This window comes from Centruroides vittatus, unplaced genomic scaffold (assembly GCF_030686945.1).
Source record: "Centruroides vittatus isolate TY-2023 unplaced genomic scaffold, ASM3068694v2 contig_1824, whole genome shotgun sequence".
NCBI classification, from domain to species: Eukaryota; Metazoa; Arthropoda; class Arachnida; order Scorpiones; family Buthidae; genus Centruroides; species Centruroides vittatus.
This window is the reverse complement of record NW_027121123.1, coordinates 1,503,480-1,523,087: the sequence shown is the minus strand read 5'-3', so window position 1 is coordinate 1,523,087 and position 19,608 is coordinate 1,503,480. Positions and strand designations below refer to the sequence as shown.

Below are 19,608 nucleotides of genomic sequence, written 5' to 3'. Positions count from 1 at the left end.
ATGCTCGCTTTTCTACATCGATTTGCATGAAATTTAATACCTAAAAATAGTTTATAAATATTAATTTATGAAAAAAACTCAATTTAAACAAATTGAATTTTGTTAAGTAAAGATCAAATAATTTAGTTTTCTAGTATTTATTACTATGAAGATTATAATTTAAATTTTTAGTTTAAAAATATAAATAAAATCTAATAAATTAATAATATAATATAGAATATAAAAAAAAAATTATTGCATGGATTAAAGAAGCATTAAAATTCTTCTTTAAAATGGTTTTATATGCATCAGAGATATATCGATTTTTCTCATCTGAATGGGAAATTTCTATTTTAATGGCGGATATTACTGTTACTATTTAATTTTCTTAATACAGAATAATGTAGAAAGATTTTCTCTGTAATTAGATATGCATTAATGTATTGCATGTGCTTGAAATCATGTTGTTTTGCATTGTTTGATATCGCTTTGGTAGGGTGTTTCTTTTTCAGTAGAAAAAGTTTGATTTATCTCGTAAATTTTAGTTTAAATTAATCTGTTAAGTGAATGTACACAGATATTTTCCCTATTATTTCCTAAATTTCCTATTATATTTTACTATAGATGCTGATAATCTGCATATAAACTGCTAACAATTCTTAATATCATTTATGCCCCTGTTGCTCCTAATTACACTTACGAGTGCTTTTTTTAAAGGAAAAACTTGTTTTTTTGTATAAATTATGCTAAAAATAATCAATATTTTAAGCAATTATACACAGATGTTAGTATAATTCTCTGTTATGTTTCGGCATGAATGTCGACAGCGATGTATTCAAACTAGCCTTCATTTATGCAAATTATCGCCCATAATTATGTTTACGAGCGTTTTTAAAGCCAAAAAGTTTTTGATTTTCTTATAAATTACTATATTTTAATTAATTATATGCAGATATTAGTATAATTCCCTAACATGTATAAGTACAGATGTATCTAAACTGCTAAACGATCCTTGATAGTATATATACAGTTGGCGGGATATTACTCTTAAATACATTTACAACTGGCAGGGTGTCATTCCTAACTAAATTTACAATTGGCAAGTATAATTTAGTCTTTCATCTCGGAAAATGCGTGTCAAATGCTAACTGTCTGACATCAATTTATTATTTTTACACTTAAGACTATGATACTTGTAAAATTATTTTAAAAATTTTATGTAGGAAAATTTATTTATTGTTTATGTGAATGGAGACGAATTTTAAAGGTTTGTAAATACGATTCTTTATTAACTTAGTTATTTTTAAATTAAGTTTAATTAATTAGTTTTTTAAACGCGGCGTGGCGCTTTTAACGCATTGTAATATTTATATGAATTTTTAAAAGTAAGAATTTTAAAAAGTAAATTTAATACAGTAATTTTTAAAATATATATATTTTCTAAAATAATAATGTCTTTTGTTAATTTAGTTATAATAAAGCATTTAAGCATTTTTATTTGAATAAAATTTAACTTTTATTATATAATACGAAAAATTATTTAAATAAACTCATAGATGGCGCTACTAAAATAAAGCTGATTTGAAATTTTTGTACTTCATCATAGAAAATGTTTAATTTTTTTCATTAATTCTTTTGACTAAATTAATTTAAAACAATATTTTATTTTTCCACACAAAAATTTAATTGTAAGAATAAATTGTTTATGAACCATTATTTATATTTGATATAATTTTTCTACCAATTACATTGAATCATCATAAGAATTTCTTCGTAAAAACCGTATATTTAAAATTTTGCAATTTGTAATAAATTATAACAGAAGAATGTTTATAAACTTTTCTCACATTAAGTAGAATCGTGGTTTTATTTTAAAACGTTTTATTTGTCGTTATTTTTGTATTTTCTCCGTAGCAAAGGATCTTTGCTACGGCGGAAATACGTAAATCCAGCCAGAAATTTAAAGAAAAAGAAAAAAAAAGTCAAGATATGGTTAAAATTGTTCTCACTTATTGAAATTTTTTAATATTTTACAAATTACGAACATTTGGAATGAGTTTCTGATTATTTCTTCTCCCTCCTTTTCTCATCCATTAAAGTGGATTGAATTCTTTCAATACAGAATTTTTCAAAATTTAAGAGTTATGGCAGATTTATTTAGATAAGTTGTTTTTCTGCTATATTTGACAACATACTTTAGCTCGGAGATTCCCAATCTACTAATTGCATTGATCCTTATGTAGAAAATAATCTTTTCAATTGACCGCCTCCTTAGAATTTTTATATTATTTCTCAAGATTTCGTTTTAATAATTTACTTAATATATTAATCAGTTTAACAAATTTTGCACATGATTATTATCATTCTTATTTGAAAATTATCTGAAATTTGTGAAAAAATACAATGACTATCTGATTTTTCCATCGACCCCTTTCAAAATTCCATTGATCTCAGGGGTCTACATCGACCCCGTTAGGAATCCCTACTTCACGGTTTGAGTGACTATCAATGTGTTTCAGCCATTTTGTTTCATGTCATCCTCACGCTGCATTAAAACATCATTTGGCACATGAGAGAATGCTTCAAGTCATAATTTAAAAAATAATTTACTTTCATGTCTTTTATTTCTTTCTGTTTCGTGGATTAAAAGGGCATTTTTTTCTTATTTAGCAAAGACTCGATCAGGTTCACAACTAAATGATGAGAGAGGACTCGACATATCTGGGATTAATCCATGAAAAATTCCTCGGGAGTTGCTCGTCCGGATTTGCTTTCGGATCTTTTAGAGCAGGCCTGGCCAACCCGCGGCCCGTTATGTTAAATTGTGTGGCCCGCTAAGCGATATTATATATCTATTAAAACTTTTGTTTCCGGTTATGTGTATACCAAAACAATTAAATAAATGAAAATATGCATGTGTCATTGTTATAATGCGCAAGTGCAAGTACGTATTCTTGGTATAACAATTAAATCTTATTCATTCTGTATTTGTTTTACTTTTTTAAAAGCATGTTTGCCTAAATTGTGGCGTACTGTAATGTTACGCGCGATTAAAGTGGCCCGCGAAACAATTTGAGTTGGCCAAGCCTGCTCTAGAGCGATAGATTGACGCCTTACAAGCTTCCGCCATCCTACTTTTCATGAAATAAATATTGTTATTCAATTGTTCGAAAACTTATATTTGTTATAGTTCATTAGTTATCACTCACTTCATAGAGTACGGTGAGGGTTCATGGTATCAGCAATCGTTTACTCAACAGTTATATCATTTTAACATTTTCACTACAGACGTACGCAAGCAGATCATCTCGAAACAAATCATATCATATTCAAGGACAATTTAAACGCGTGTTTCACTTGAATTTCGATATTTGTTTTTCATCAAAATAAATGCTTTCAAATAAACTGTTGCTATGAAAACCTTACCAATAAGTAATATATAGATTTTTTTTGAACCAATATTTTCATATTTATTATATTATTTACATAAAATAATAATATAAAAATTCATCTTTATTTATTAACCAATATATATTATTTGATTTCATAATTTGATAGTTTTCTAATAGTTTTATTATTAAGCAATTATAGAAATCATATTTTTCTACGTAATTGCTTTAAAATTAGCATTATTGGATTAATTTAAGCTGAAATTTCTAATAGATATAATATTTAACGTTTTTTGCGTTTTTATATTATTCAATTATAAATACAGTATAAACAAATTCAATGTGAGGTCGCTGCTTAATATTGAGATCCAATCGTCACAAAATCGCATTAATTGTACTATGCTGCATATAAAATTTCAGGAGCAGCAGAAAGATGACATCAAAGCAACGGTTATATATTTTTGAATTTCATATACAAATAATAAATGATGAAATAGTAGTGCAAGGAAATTGAAAATCGGTGAATCAGATTAGAAAATAAGTAAATTGGAGAGGACATTTAAAATCGGAAATTATAATTCACGAGTAGCCAGCAACATGTTATTCGAATGTCACATAAACATCAGCAAGAAACTGGGTTAATAGTAGAATTATGTGTAAATACTAGAGTTCTGCTATTGACTGTATGCAACGGCTCAACTCCTGTGATTTGCATCTACACTTGCAACGCGAATCTAGTAAATTTTCTCTGTTTTTTTTTTTTTTTTTTTTTTTTGTCATTTCTCTTGACCAGATACTTTTTTAATAGTTACAGTACTGTCGGTGAAATTCAAATTCAGAAATTAAAATATGCTGTAGATCAATAGATGCATACTGACTCAAGTTTAATCACGCAATTGACAACTGATGTTAATTGAGTGGTAAATCTGCCATTCGCCAACGGAAATTAACAACAGTTATGAGAAAATTATTTTGTGAATTCTTGTAGTTTTTAATTTACATAATGTCCAAATAAACTATTTTTCGATAATCGTTGGTAAAATGATTTTTCTTATAAGTACAGTAAGACCCCGCTTAACGCTGCCTCGCTTAACGCTGATTCGATATAACGCGGTCTGCTCGAAGCCTTTAAAAAACCTCAAAATTTATGCCGATTCAAATTATCGCGGCATTTCTTTGATTCGTATATAATATGATTATTTACGAACACGAACCAATCAGAAAAAGGTGCACTTTCTTTAAATCTATGTTTGTTTGGTTCAATTTTGGAAAAAATATAACATTATTTATCAGTTAATTCTTGGCATGCAAAGCCGACATTGCCTATTGCATCCATGATGTTATATTTTTTCCAAAATTGCACCAAACAAACATAGGCAATATCGGCTTTACTTGCCAAGAATTAACTGATAAATGCACGAACGAAGTGTGGAAGAAGTTATGGCTAAAGGTAGCCAAGAATTCTCAACGAGAAGAGCATATCGCTGTATCGTTAGGTTGACCAAAGTGAACCTAATCGATACAGCAGGACTAAGAGATGTACGCGAACAGGATATTGAGGAGTTACCGCAGTTTCTGGTGAGAGTCTTACCAACGACGACCTTCAAGAACTGGCAGAACAAGGAATTCATGTAGAACTGGAAAGTAGATATTCTGAAAACGAAGACCCCAAAGAATTTTTCTACATATTTCCTTAGTAAAAGTTTGGTAACGATAACCGAAATCGTTGATCAAATTGTAGCGAACGATCCAGATTTTGAAAGAAGTGCAAAAGCAAGAGCAGGCATTTTTGATGCGCTCTCCTGCTACCGACATTTGCTTAGGGAAAGAAAAAAGTGACAAATGAAACTTCACGACTTTATTGCAAAAAAAAAAATTCAGAAAAGTCAGGACCTTCATCACAAAAAAATGAACTTTACATTTCTGTGTGCATATTTATGTGTTATTTAACATATATTATTATGCAAATTAATATAAAAATAACTTAAAGTAAAATCTGTTTATTTTTGGTCGCGTATTCCCCTATCCCTATTTACTCTATGTTAAAATGACCTGGTTTAACGCTGTTTCGTTTAGCGCTTTGTTGTCTGGGAACGCATCCCCCACGTTAAGCGGGGTCTTACTGTATAATCAATTTCCCGTTATGCCTTTAGGGACTATTTACAAATATAATCTCCATTTTATCTTCTACTAGAACATGTTTTTATTACTTATGAAGCAAATGAATATTGAATAAATCTGTGATTAAATAAATCAAATTATATATGAACTTTTTATTTGTTCAATATTAGGTCCGAGTTAATATTTGGCAATTCTAGTGAGTGAGTGAGTCAGTGAAGAAATGAATGTAGATTTATTAGGCCTATATCAGATAACAAATATTAAAGTGTAAAGTGAAATAGATGAAGAAAGACAAGTGGACTCTATAGTAACGTAATATACTTGTGACATCATAACATCACGGTGTTAATGATGTCACAAGGGTACTATTACATGATTGTTGTTGTCATTCACATTAGAATTACTTACTGCATGACGTTGATGTGTGTCATCTAACGGTTCTAACATAATATTTTTTTAATCGTGTTTTTAAGGGTATGTGATGTTTTCTAAGATTTTTACATTAAATCTATAAATAGTCAAAATCTTGCGTGAATCGTTTCACTGGTGTTTGATACTTAGGACATTTATGAATTTACATGTTGTCACTTTTTAGGATCCTCGACATCCTAATTAGCCTAGATTTTCCACGATTTATGCGATTGTCTGGAATTTAAAAGTATTTGAGCCTTGTAAAATCTTATGTGTCACATTGAATATATAGTTAGTGAATTTTTGTATCTCAAAGAAACTGTGTTCCGAAGCAGTTGTATAGAAGATTCTCAACAACAATCAAAAAATAATATGTACTCGGCCCGGTATCCAGGATTTTTTCGTAAAATTTATGGCTGTTTTTGCCCTGCGGACACTAAAAGAGCTTTCTTCCATCCACACTCATCGTGGATTCAGCCAAACCGACAATGGGAATGACCAGGTGGCAAGGAAGGAATCCCACATATCCAGAACAGACCGCTCATAGAAAATACCTGAAGTGGCTGATGAAAAATTCCGATCGGATTCGATTCCGGCTTCCCAGAGCAGTAACCACCGCGGCCATCCAGCCGACGTATCTCATTTAAATGATTAACAAGTTTTACAACAGGCTCTTCGGTGTCAATCTTACGTCACGCGATTTTAAATACGAATAATCGTATTTATTAATTTTTATAAATAATAATATAGAAACTAATTATAATTATAATTTACAATTAAAAACATTAATGTAAAATCGTAACTATGTAAAACGAACAAACCAATTCATCCGATGGTTAAAATATAAATACCGTTTCGAATTATTTATTTATTTATTTATAAAATTAATAATAATAATAGTTTTTACTTTATAATATTATCATTATTATTATTTAATTAATTTATCATTTGAAAATAAATATTTTACAAAATATAGTTCAATTTCTCTCTACTAGGTGTCATAGAAGAACAGAAGGAGTTGCGTCATTAGCAGATGGACTGTTTTGTTTTCGTATTGTGATTATCAGAATGATATTTTAAATAATCGTTGACAAGATGGACCATTCCACGCGCCATAATTCGGAAAGTGAAGTAGACGCAAACGAAAACAAACAGCCTTTGAAAAGGTTACAGATTGCTTTACATAGAATCGTTAAAGTTTCGATTCCATTACATCTTGAATTACTCAGTAAACACAAAGAAAATATTGAAAAGGTAAGCAAGAAAATAAATAATAATAAAACACACACAATTGCATAATAACATAACAGGCTTATTAGAATAAGTTTAATTATTTAAACTATATGTGTTGATTATGTATAAAGTATTTATTTGAGTGAAGTTGAGAAGATACAGACAAAAAATAATCTTGCTACAAGTTATTGGCTCTGTGCTAAGATTGTAAGCCATTCTCATACATGTGGTTAATGTTATTCTAGGTATCGAGATGGCGGCTCGGCTCTGATTCCAGAAAAACAGAAGCAAGGAAACAGTGGGGACGCATGTTCTAACCTAACCTAACCTATTCCAATAAATTACCATAATTATTAGGATAGGTTAGGTTAGGTTAGAATGTGCGTCTCCACTGTTTTCTTTCTTCTGATTGCTGGGATTGGAGATGAGCCACCATCTCGATACCTAGGGTAACAGTAACCCAAATGATGACGACATTTACAGATTGTTTTGTGCTGCTTTCATGCTCGTTTTCAACCTGTAATCTTTGAATAACAAGACGTATTAGTTTCATGTCTTAAGCTAGTGTTTCCCAAACTATTTTGGACTAGCACTCTCTTTGGTTAGGATTCGCCCCTTAGACAGGGGTGAATCCTGACCAAAATTTTTGGGCATGCTGAAATAAAGTTATAATCCTATCTCCAGCACTAAACATAAGCAGAAACATTATTTGGTGTTAATAAAGAAAAGTATGGACTATTATAAAGCCCATTATATCTACACATGAAATATGTCATTATGAAAAAGTATTAAAAATTTATATATTAAAAATTCAAATTTTGTAAAGTATCAAAAAGTATTAAAAATTCAAATTTTGTGTGCCCTTAATACTGGGGTCCAGGGCTTAAGCCCTATTAATCTGTATGTAGATTTGCCCCTGTATACAATGCATGTATGCTGACAGGGTACTGCAAGTTTTCAATACAGTCTGGCCGTGTTAAATGCTTTGAATTACATCGGGCGTGCACACTTGTTTGCTGCGGCGAACCTCCGCACTAGCAAGCAGTCGAGTTTCCGCAAGCATTGCATTGATGTAAAATGGCTAGCCGCTAGCTGCCAATGTAAAAAGAAACACAAATGATAAGAGTTTACACATCAGAATAAATTATTATTGGTATATTTGTTCTCATATAAAAAGTATATTGACAGTCAAAACTTTCTCTTAACCATGTGGTGCACGCTAAGCAAGCCCAGAGAACTTGCCCTTGCTTTTAGGGCATGTATTTCATTAGCACCTCATATAAAATCGGTCAAAAATGATAAATTGAAAGCCTTTGCAAAAACATGCAAACCAACACCTCTTTTAGGCCTATTGTGGATAAAGCTAGATCGCCTGTTAGAAAATGATTTGCATAGCCTGGTGTTGAAACATTTGAAAGGTTATACGTTTGCTATAAAGAACTCTGAACTGATTATTTTACATTAGGTCAAATTAACAGACTGAGTGCACATTATGGTATTTGATTTTGTCTCCTTATATCCTTCTGCAAGGCTATGACCATCCTTCTGTACTCTTAGGGATCTTTTATTATGATAAATTGAAAATTACATTTTAATCATTTATTTTATAAATAAATAATATAATTTTCCAAAATTATTTTAAAGTACATGATTATTTAATATAAAAAAATGATTGATTTGAAGGACGACCTCATACAAGAGAGTAATTTTTCAATATCCAGCTCAATTCTAGTAAGCAGCATCCTTAAGTCACCCTGTTCAACTATTTGAATTCAGGATAAGATGACAGACTTTTATTATTCTAAATATTACATGCTACATTCTTTATAAACTAATAATTTCATAATGATTCTCTCCAATAATTAGTGCTAAAATTCTACAATATTGAAAGAAGAAAATATACTTACAAAATGTCTAGATGTGGGTGAAGTAATAATACTAGTAACAATTAATATGTAGCAGAAATGGTGTTGCCAATACTCCAACATGGAGAGTATTGCAAAAGTGTGTGTGTATAAGACCAAAAAAACGTACACTGACTGATTAAGGGCTTGCTTCATGAAAAGTTATACATGTACTAAACAGGACTTGATAGAATGTGCACAATCACTCATCACGTAATACAAACATTGTTCATGTTTGGTCCTGCTTAGTTCACTTGAGTCATATGATTGTGATTTGTTCATTTTCTCACCATATTTGTGAAGAGAGGTGTTATTTCTAGGTCTTCTCTGCATAGTCATACACAACAAAAACTGATTTTACAGTGTATCTGTTTGAATTCTAGTAGTAAAAATCTTTATTTCAAAGTAAATTTGCTTTGTCTTTCAGTGCCTCTTCATACTCCCTTAGCCTCCAGTGCCCCCTCAAATTTTCTACCACCCCCAGGGGTGGTAGCATCCATTTTGAAAATTATTGTTCTAACCAGTTCTAAAACTGGAAATTTTTTTTGTTTGAATATTAAGAAATCTGTGGACCTAACTAATCTTCAAATTCTTGATCTTTAAATGTGTTTTACTTCTTAAGGAATATAAAATGAAGTTTTGTTTTTGAATATATCTTGAGTTATTCTTTGAAAGTTGTCTTTTGCAGTACTGGATGACTTGCAAAAATTTAAAGTAAAAATTGGAACAGTGTCCTAAAACAGTAGTTAAAATTAGTATTTTCAGAAAATGTGTGATATGAGATTTTTATTGATTTGAGCTTATTCACTAACATATATTTTGGACACTTTATTAAATTATATTAAAGTTCTCTTCAGCAAGAAGTTAGAAGAAATTTTAAAAAATTTGAATGCATATTTGTGACATTGTCACAATGCTGGGCTGCAATTTTTAATCATACTTTAATTTTAAAAAATCACATGACTTCTGCTCTAGATTGGAAGTTCGTATATAGTTAATTGGAAGCTTCCAGTCTCTAAGCTTTTCATATCTGTCTCAATTTTCATCTATGTAACTTTTCTTGAGATTAACAAAGGACAGATGGATGGACAACAATGGAAATGTATTGATCTGCAATTTGAAAATCATAGCCCAAAAATAGGATCACTTTTTTAATATGTATGGTCTAACTAGAAAGAATATGTGGAAAAATATGAAGCAGAGTTTCTCATGTAAGATTCAGATTCATGGCTGTTTAAATTTTCAGTTTTTTTTTATAGGGATAACATAAACTTAGCAAGGTGATGGCAGTATCTAGTAATGATAAAATCTTGACTATGGTATCAATTATTTATACATTTGATGCAACTGATTGATCAATGAATTTTGATTGATCATATCACTCTTTTGAAGTATTCCACTTTTACTGTGTTTTTTTCTTGCACATTTTTATTTCCTTGTGTACTCATAAGTTTTCATTTGTCAGAGTTGATAGTTAGAAGACTTTTGCCTTAGGAATTTTTATTATAGTTTTTATGTAGAAAATAATAATAGTAATATGTTAAGTGTGTGAATTTAAAATCTTAATCTGATGTAGTAATCTAGAATTGATCCAGTTTAACATTGAAAATTTAAGATTCAAACATGTACTAAAAATAATAATAAAGCTTTGATTTATACATTTATAAATTTTTAGGAAATCATTGAGAAGATTCATTACTTCATTTCCAATGCTAGTAGGTACTATTAGGATCAAGATTGTTTCTAGCTGAATATATGAAATTCATTTTTATATAATAAACTTTCCAAAGCCCGATACATTGATACTCAACCAAATGATCACCATAATCAATTCAGGCTATAAATTTGCTATTATTAAAGATTAGATATTATGAGTAATGCGGTTACTCATAGGCCAGCCGGCACCATGAGTTATATCGAAGGTTTAAATACATTTGGAAGCGAAGAATTGTTCAGAGATCCTGGTGGCATAACTGGCAAGTACAAGTAAGTGATGGTTGTGGGCTCTGGGTTAGTTCTTTTCTTCCAGACAGTTCTAAATTATTAATTTAGATAAGAGATGGTGCCTAACATCTACCTCTAATACCAAATCATTAATAATAGCAAAATTATAGCCTGATTAATTACAGCGATTGTTTAGTTGAGTAGAAATTTATATAGTTTTCCTTATTTTTATGTAGTTAATTACTTGTCATTTACAAATCAAATCATCATTAATTATTAATATAACACTTAAGTAAATATATTATGTTAATAAACTCAATTTTTAGACTGTTTTCTGTCAGCCTTCCAGTATGCCAGTGATAACTGGCAATGAAAACTTTAACATAATGATGAATCCCAAACAAGCTAGTATTAAAAATCTATCTTTAATAATTTGTTCATTAAAATAAAAATTAAAAAGTGAAATTCATTTCTGATTTATTTAAATACATTTCCTGAAAGTATAAGCCATATGTTGAAATATATTTACTGTTAGAAATTTTTACCATTTTTCTTTTTTAGTCTTTTACCACATCATTAAGTGTTCCTGTGGGGATTTTTACTTTTGAAGTATTTTTTTTTTTGTTTTTTGATAGATAATTAATGAATTGATAAGACTGTAAAAACAGTAATGAATAGAAACAATAAAACACAACCACTCACAACTGGATAAACTTGATTAAAAAAAAAAACACATAAACCAAATACCAGCAGGAAAAAAAGGGGGATAGAACTAACATTTTTTCTAGGAATTGTAAACTCACTATCCTCTCTCTTACCTCACCTCCTCTCTTCACACATGTATGGCATTCCCCCATTGTTTCTGTAGCTACAGGGTCATTTAGCTGATGTTGCCCATTCAACACGGGCAAACATGTTAGCTCTATCTCTCTTTTTTCTGGTTTTTTTTATAATAGAAACAATATTTATGGTTATGAAAGATCATTACATTGTAACACACAAAAATTTATATTTGATATAAGTATATTTGACTGTTAAGAAAACATGCAAAGAACAATAGTTAGAAAATAAAGTATTTTTTTAGGTTTCTTTCAAAAGTTTATATAGGTAAAATTGTTTGCATTTACTTCATATTGTTTAGTAATCAGTTTTTTGAAGGATACAAAATATGTGTGTAAAGAAAATGCTTAATTTGTTAAGGGAAAATTAGATAGATTTCATCATCCATAACTTTTCTGTAACTGTTCCTAAGATAATTTGATAATATTGCATGAGATAATTGAATAATTTACAAACTTTATAAAACTTTTTAAGTTCACTTATGACACCAAATATAAGGAAGAAATTGTACTGTCTTTCACATCAGATGTATTCATTTGCTGAATTAAATGCAAGTACTTTCGACATTTAAAAATCTCTTCCTCAAGCGAAAAACCTTATTACAAACTTTACATGACAATTTTACATTCTCAAGGAACTTGTTTAAATTATTGTCAAGCATTGACAATAATCTATAATCTAAGCACATTTAATCTATAAATAACAAACAGTTCTTTTATAAATATATGCCAATTTTATTGTGTAACATGTTTGTATTTCAAATTGCAGTTTTATTGTTTCTTCATATTTGTGAATTAATTTAAATTTTGGTTGTAGAGTATTCATTTTGTGTCTTTAATAATATCTGTCGTGTTTATATTGATAAAACAGATATAAGCTAACATATCAGTCGTCGTTTCCATGTAGCTTGTTTGGATTATTTGAATATGATAAATTAAACAGAATTATTATTTGTTTTAATTTATTATTCCAGATATTATATCAGGTTTTAAAGATGTAAAAAGTTGGAATAATGCCTTAGATTAACAATAGGCAATTAATATTTTGGCAGATATTTATATAAGTACATGTTTGGAAAAAAATTTATTTGTATTGTTTGCAAATGAGACAAACCATAATTATTTTAAGCACTTTTACAGTTCTAACAGGAAGAAGGAAACATAAAATCTAATTTATTTATTTTCAGTTTTAATGATTTCTGTAGCTTTATAGTGTTTAACAAATTCAATTAGTTTGAATAATGCATTTTACTGATTTTGCTAGTTATTTTAGCATTAAACAGTTCTGGTTTTAAAATTATTAACCAATTTAAAAATAACTAGAAAATGAATTAATGTTTTGAAAAACTTTTGCATTACTTATATATAGAAATAATTAAATCTTTTTCAGGACAAAATATTGATAAGTACCAATATACTATTCCATACCAATGTACAGTGTCTTATATCTTCAGTGTACAGGATTGTCTGTATTGAGACTGATACATTTTGAAAGGCTGTATGTAAAATGAGGCAAAAACTGCAATAAAAGTAAGGTATGCAATTTGAAGACAAACTTACCAAGTTTATTGCAAAAATCAGTACAGTGGGATATAATGCACGTACTCACCAGCACAAAACTAAGAAATATTTACTAATGTTTTCATCTGTGTATAACAGACATCTTCAGGTATATAATGCCTATCAAAATTGCCACATTAAAATTTTAATTTGGCTGTTTTGTTCTGCATTATATACCTGAAGATGTCTGTTATAAACAGATGAAAACATTAGTAAATATTAATACCACATACTTGAAATTAATTATTAATATATTGTGCATGTGAATCAGTACAGTTCTATCTTTACTGCTCTTTAAACAAAATTATAAAATTTTCAAAGGTGCTCATCTTGTTGCATGGAGAATATCTAAATGATATTGAGAGTAATTTTGCAGTGTTCCAAAGACACTTAGTTGGGTTCAAATCTGGTGAATGTGGAGGTTGAGGACCAGAAATACCATGAAATCATTGGAATCAAAATTTGTTGTCTGTTGAAAAGTTTGATTTTACCTATGTACGATGTGGAGTGGCATTATCGTGCTGAAACAATCCATCTTTACCAGGGAATAGACAGAGCATAAAGGAATGGTGATAGTCAGCAATGATGTTTGTGTAATAATGAGAATCTATCAAGACTGCATTTTAAATTACTGTCTAAGTGAACTCAAACAGAATATGCTCCACACCATCACCACTACTCTATATGATTTTTTTGGAATGAGGGTTCCATTGCTTCAAGCACTCTCCTGCACACATGTATCCAGTTGTTTTTCTGAAAACTGCTGAAAGTGGGACTCATGACCATCCAACAATAAGCTAGTTATTCATGGTTTAGTGACCATGTTGTTTGGCCCAGGTGAGACCCAGGGCCAGATTATCGAATAGGCAAAGTAGGCAAATGTCTAGGGCCCGTAATTCGGAGGGGCCCGGCTTCAGTGCAGAAGATTTCTGTTTCAAAACGAGTTAAAAATTATGTAAGAAATTCGATAGGACAGAAAAGGCTGTATTTAACAATTCCTACTAAGCTCCGCTCGACTAGCCGTTGCCTAAAAAAAAAAAAGGTCAACAGTCACCCGTGCGTCAGAAGTAATGTGCTGTACGCCACGAGATCTTTTCTAAATCTAAACTTATACGTCGTGACATCGCATATTCGATATAGCGTTCAAGTTGCTCGAGTGCGAAGATATTACAATTCAATAGTGTTTTATAAAAGAGTTAAAAAGGGTGACACTACGGTGTGACTTGGGGTGACACCACGATATCCGCACCGGGTGTCACCCATGCTAGCTACGCTAATGTCACATTATATAAGATTTGTTTAGAAGCAACTTATTTAAATGGAGCCCCAATTTAAATTTTGTCTAGGGCCCGCTAGAGGCTTAATCCGGCTCAGGTGAGACAGACCTATTGCCTGATGACTTAAATGTGTACCATTGCTGAACAATGCCATAGATATGCAGGCAACAACTAATGGAATCTGCTTTATAGTCTGCTGGGTTGACAAGCACTTGCATTTATGAGACATAATTTACCTCAATGTATTTTGCTGTTTAGTGGTTCAAGCCTGAAAAGCTGTTAGTAGTCCTGATCTCTAACAGAGAGAAAGTATGGTGATCAGTCATAAATGATCCCCCAAGATTTTTACATTTTTGAACTTGAGACCTTGAAATCTCTAGAAATTTGAAAAAGTGGGGGTTTTATCTATATGTATAGATGTTTCCATGTGAGGCTTGATTTTGTTCACCACTTTGAAACTTAATAACTCCTTTTGTCAAAAATTTTGAATTTTTTTCAGGGAAGTTTGTGTATTAGAAGGATTAATGCTACTAAATTTTGATAGTTAAAGGTCATGTATCAAAGACTTGAGTGGGGTTGGACTTAATGAAGATCTTATTCGTTATTAGCATTTACAATTTTTTTTCATAAAATTTGTCTCTTTTTAAGTAAAAACTAATAGAAGTACATGGCTGGCATTATTTACATTTAATAAATATATAGAAATATAGATACAACTTTTACAAAGATAAAACTTTGCATTTTGTCCTTCTTTTTGCCGTTCACGCCATCAGCAGTCCTTAAACAATTCACAGAATTTCTGAGACAACCTTCCTTTTGAGGGTACTCAAAAGGAAGGTTGTTTCAAAAAGATGTAAAATCAGTAGCCTCAAAAGGAAGGTCATCTCCAAAATTTTGTGAATTGTTTAAGGACTGCTGATGGTGTGAATGGCGAAAAGAAAGACAAAATGCAAAGTTTTATATTTGTAAAAGTCATATTTATATTTTTATATATTTATTAAAAATTCATCTCTATTGTCAAAATTAAGCTTTTTGCCATTTTATATTAATTAATAATATAAAAAGTTTTCAGTAAAAACTTCCTAACAGACTGCACCACACACAATTTTAACTTTATTGCCAGGAAAGTTATGCAATTCACTGCTGATTTTTTATCAATTAAATATGTAAACATTTTTGAAACAATATTTTATTTTTGTAATTTTTATACAAAACTCGTGTTTTTATTTTTATGAATTTAATTAACGTTATGGAAAAAATCTATTTTAAAAATTTAAATTAAAGTGTTAATTAGATATTTTTTGATTTATTGCTTTTAAAGTTTATTTTTTTAGTATTGATTATTTTATTTTATTAGTTCTAATGTTCAAAAATATAACTGAGATATTGATAAATAAATCCCATACAACACCTTATTTTGCCAAAGAAAACATTTAATAATTTGAATGTTTTCGGCTTGCTCTACAAAGCCATCTTCAAGCGTTAAATTACATTCTAATGGAATTTAAATATGAATAAAAGAACACAGAACAATATTACACAAAACCAAACTTAAATTAATAATAACAGATGAAACATATAATATAATTAAAATGTGTAAATATACAATGAGAAACCAAATATGAAAAATGTATAGAAAGGTAACTTCTTTGACCCAAGAGAAATCTACAAATTGGTATCTTTTAGATTTTTCTCTACAATGTATTTAGATGGAAATTTTTGCAAAATGTTTCATAGAAAACTGCATGACTTGATAGTAATGTGCCTGACTCACATTTGTGAGATCATTGGTTTTATCTCAATGAGTGAACTTTTTTAAAATTGATGTGTTTTTACATAGACTAATTGTAAATCATATGAGGTTTTACATTTTTTTTGTTTATTTTCTATTTAAAATTATGAATTTTCTTTTTTCAAATTTGCTCCGTTAAAAATAAAATTGTTTTGTTTTTAAACTTGAATAATTATTTTATAATTTCTAATTTTATTATTTTTATTGTTTTCTTGTTACATTAAGTATATTTATTTCTTTTCATAACTAATGATATAAACATTAAGAAACCAGAGAAGTGACATTGAAAGATGATTGACTTGTTACATATGACAGTAAACAATGTGATATTGGGAATAATTATAACTAATAATGTTTTGAATTTATTAATTGCTTAACAAGTCAAATTATTCATAATATTCTAACATTTCCAAATCAAAACTGTAATTAAATTTATTTCTAACAGACTGCAATTTCGGAGTGAATTTTTAAAGAAAAGAAAATGAACAGTTTAAATATAAAATAGACAAAATGCATAAATGTTTGTGATTTACAATAATTTTTGTAAAAATTGCATTAATTTTAAAAATTCAATCATTGTGATGCAAACCAATGATATTCCATCAAGCTGCCACTGAGTTGTATAGTCTTTGACTTACAAGTAAGCTTTGCAAGACCTTTCACCAATCAGAATTTTTAACTTTGACTTTCTTGAGAAGTGTGCTTTCTGCATTTGGTTCATAATGAGCCTTGTTCACAAACGGGAAGTGAAATCCCCAAGGGCCACATCATAACCTCCTGTTAGATGCAAAAAAATTTAAGGATTATTTTATCAAATAAAGTTAATCAGAAGTTTTCATTTTCTATTATTAAATTGGCATGTGATGATCTTTTTACTTTTATCAATTTGTATTTTTATAATATATATTAAATGAATTGCCTATTTTTGTTTAATTAAATTTCATATGGTAAAAAATTAACTATTCTAAAAAACTGGATATAATATATAAATTGTTTTATTTAATCTATGTGTTGTTAAAAAATTACCTTAAAATTTATACTTGTATAATTTGAGATAAAATTTTTTTTTTCATTATTTGTGGTGTTTTAAATTGATTTTATTAGATGGAATTGTTCAATACATATTGTTTATTTTTTGATTTTCACAAGTGTTTTTTTACTTACAAAACATACACAAATAATTTAAGCTAATGATCTGTAAATTAGCTGTGTGTTTAAGACTAAATAAACATTGCTGTTTTTATAATCACTATTTGTGTCAGATCTGTTAGTGCCAAACAAAACATACCTATAAACAACTGATTCATCAAGGGATCTTAATTCTTTTCTTATGAATTTACTATTTAAATAATATATCTGTAAAGTTGTTTTTAATTCATTTCATAAGCATCAAATGAAGATCTTAAAAGGTGTATGTATTAATGTAAAATCATACCTAATTATTAATATATGAAATATAAATAAAACATCATTTTGAAAAATTTCTATAAATTTTGTGATAAATTCTACATTTGAGTGAAAGTTTTCACAATTATAACACAACATAGAGATGTAAGAAGCTATTGTGTGATATAAAAAATGTGTATAGTTTTTTTCCCCCCTTGTTGAATTGGTATTGTATATTATTTTTGTTAGATGAAATACATTTCATGAATTTTCATGAACTAAAATTTTTAATATGATGTTTACATTTTCTTTCATAAAAATTGTCTGAAAAATTATTTAAGTAAAATAATTTTTAAAATCCAACATAGCATTAATGCTAAAATGTAGTCTAATATATTTAGTAAGCAACTGAATTAAATTAAATCTTAATAATTTATTTTGATGATATTAATATATTATATATATATATATATATATATATACACTTGAGTATATACTCAAGATTTATATAATTTTAAGCAAATGAAACATTTGGAAGACATTACTTGCCATATCAGATTGTAGATTTAGAATATGATAACAAATACAGGTTAAGTATAATTAGCAGAATGTTACAAATTTTCACTTTTAAATTTGTCTAATCAATATTTTTTCTTGTTAGAGTATCCTAATTATTTTTATGATATTTATTATTTAAGTGTAAAAGACTTTGGATAAAATAAAGATACATAAGAAATGATAAGATGAAGTAAATAATAGATTTAAATATAATTATAATGAATAGAAATTTTAATATACTTTCTTTACATTGTGTATATTTTATGTATTTGTACAAGTTGATATAAAATTTCATACTCATAAAATAATTGCATTGTTAATTGTTGATAAATGTCATCCTAAGTTTGATAGTACATAAATGATTAAATGATAAATAAAAAAATGTTGTTTCTTGGCAAAGAACTCAATTCATAATCTACAGATTTGTGCCAAATGTATTAATCAATTAACTTACCAGGACATCCAGAATAAGCATGTCCTAGAATTTTAACTTTGTCTTGTACAGTTAATGATAATGTTATAAATATATCTATGAATTAGTTGAATTTCTAATGTATGTTAATTGATTTATTTATATGAATTAGGTTTAAACTTTTCAAGATATATTTAGAAAGTATATGAGATTAATTATAGTTCCAAAAAAAAAGCTTAATTTTTCTCACTTTTTTTTAGATAAATTTTTTTCATTTGAATTTGAAAAGTAATTACTGTTTACTGTTGGGGATAAATATTAAATAGCTGAATTTGTTGAAATCTGTAGAGATAATTTTAAATTGTTTATTCTACTTAAATATTTAGCATTTGTTAAGAGTTATTAGTAGTAGCTCAAAATAAAAAAAATATGACATTAAAAATATCCACTGGGACTAATACAGTCTAATAGTTTTTTTCAATTGAAAAAAAAGTATTTTGCCAATAGTTAGGATGGAATTATAAATCAAGTAAATTAGTTTCATTCATTAAATAGGCAATTTAAATGATTTGTTTGATAAAATTGATTCCAGAATTCAATGAAGAGCCATTGGATTCTTTCTTTCTAGCTACTGGAATTTATTTTTTTGGATAATTTTAATTGTTGATATTTATATTTTTTAATCTAGTACATTTAATTCCTATATAAATAAAATTAAGCCAAATATTTATAACTAATAAAATGAAATTAATTTTTCATAATCAATTAAAACAGAATCAAACTTTACAGTTTTACTCAAATAT

The 19,608-nt window shown here is 28.5% G+C and overlaps 1 protein-coding gene across 1 annotated transcript in view; it reads left to right on the top strand.

Moving 5' to 3' along the window:
* The first annotated feature begins 6,914 nt into the window (after window positions 1-6,914).
* Syx17 (syntaxin 17) overlaps window positions 6,915-19,608 on the top strand; it is a 30,330-nt gene continuing 17,636 nt past the window's right edge. The window contains exon 1 of the mRNA XM_067264149.1: window positions 6,915-7,154. Within this exon, the coding sequence (XP_067120250.1) occupies window positions 6,996-7,154 (159 nt within the window). The 5' untranslated portion in view covers window positions 6,915-6,995. The remainder of the gene's footprint in view (window positions 7,155-19,608) is intronic.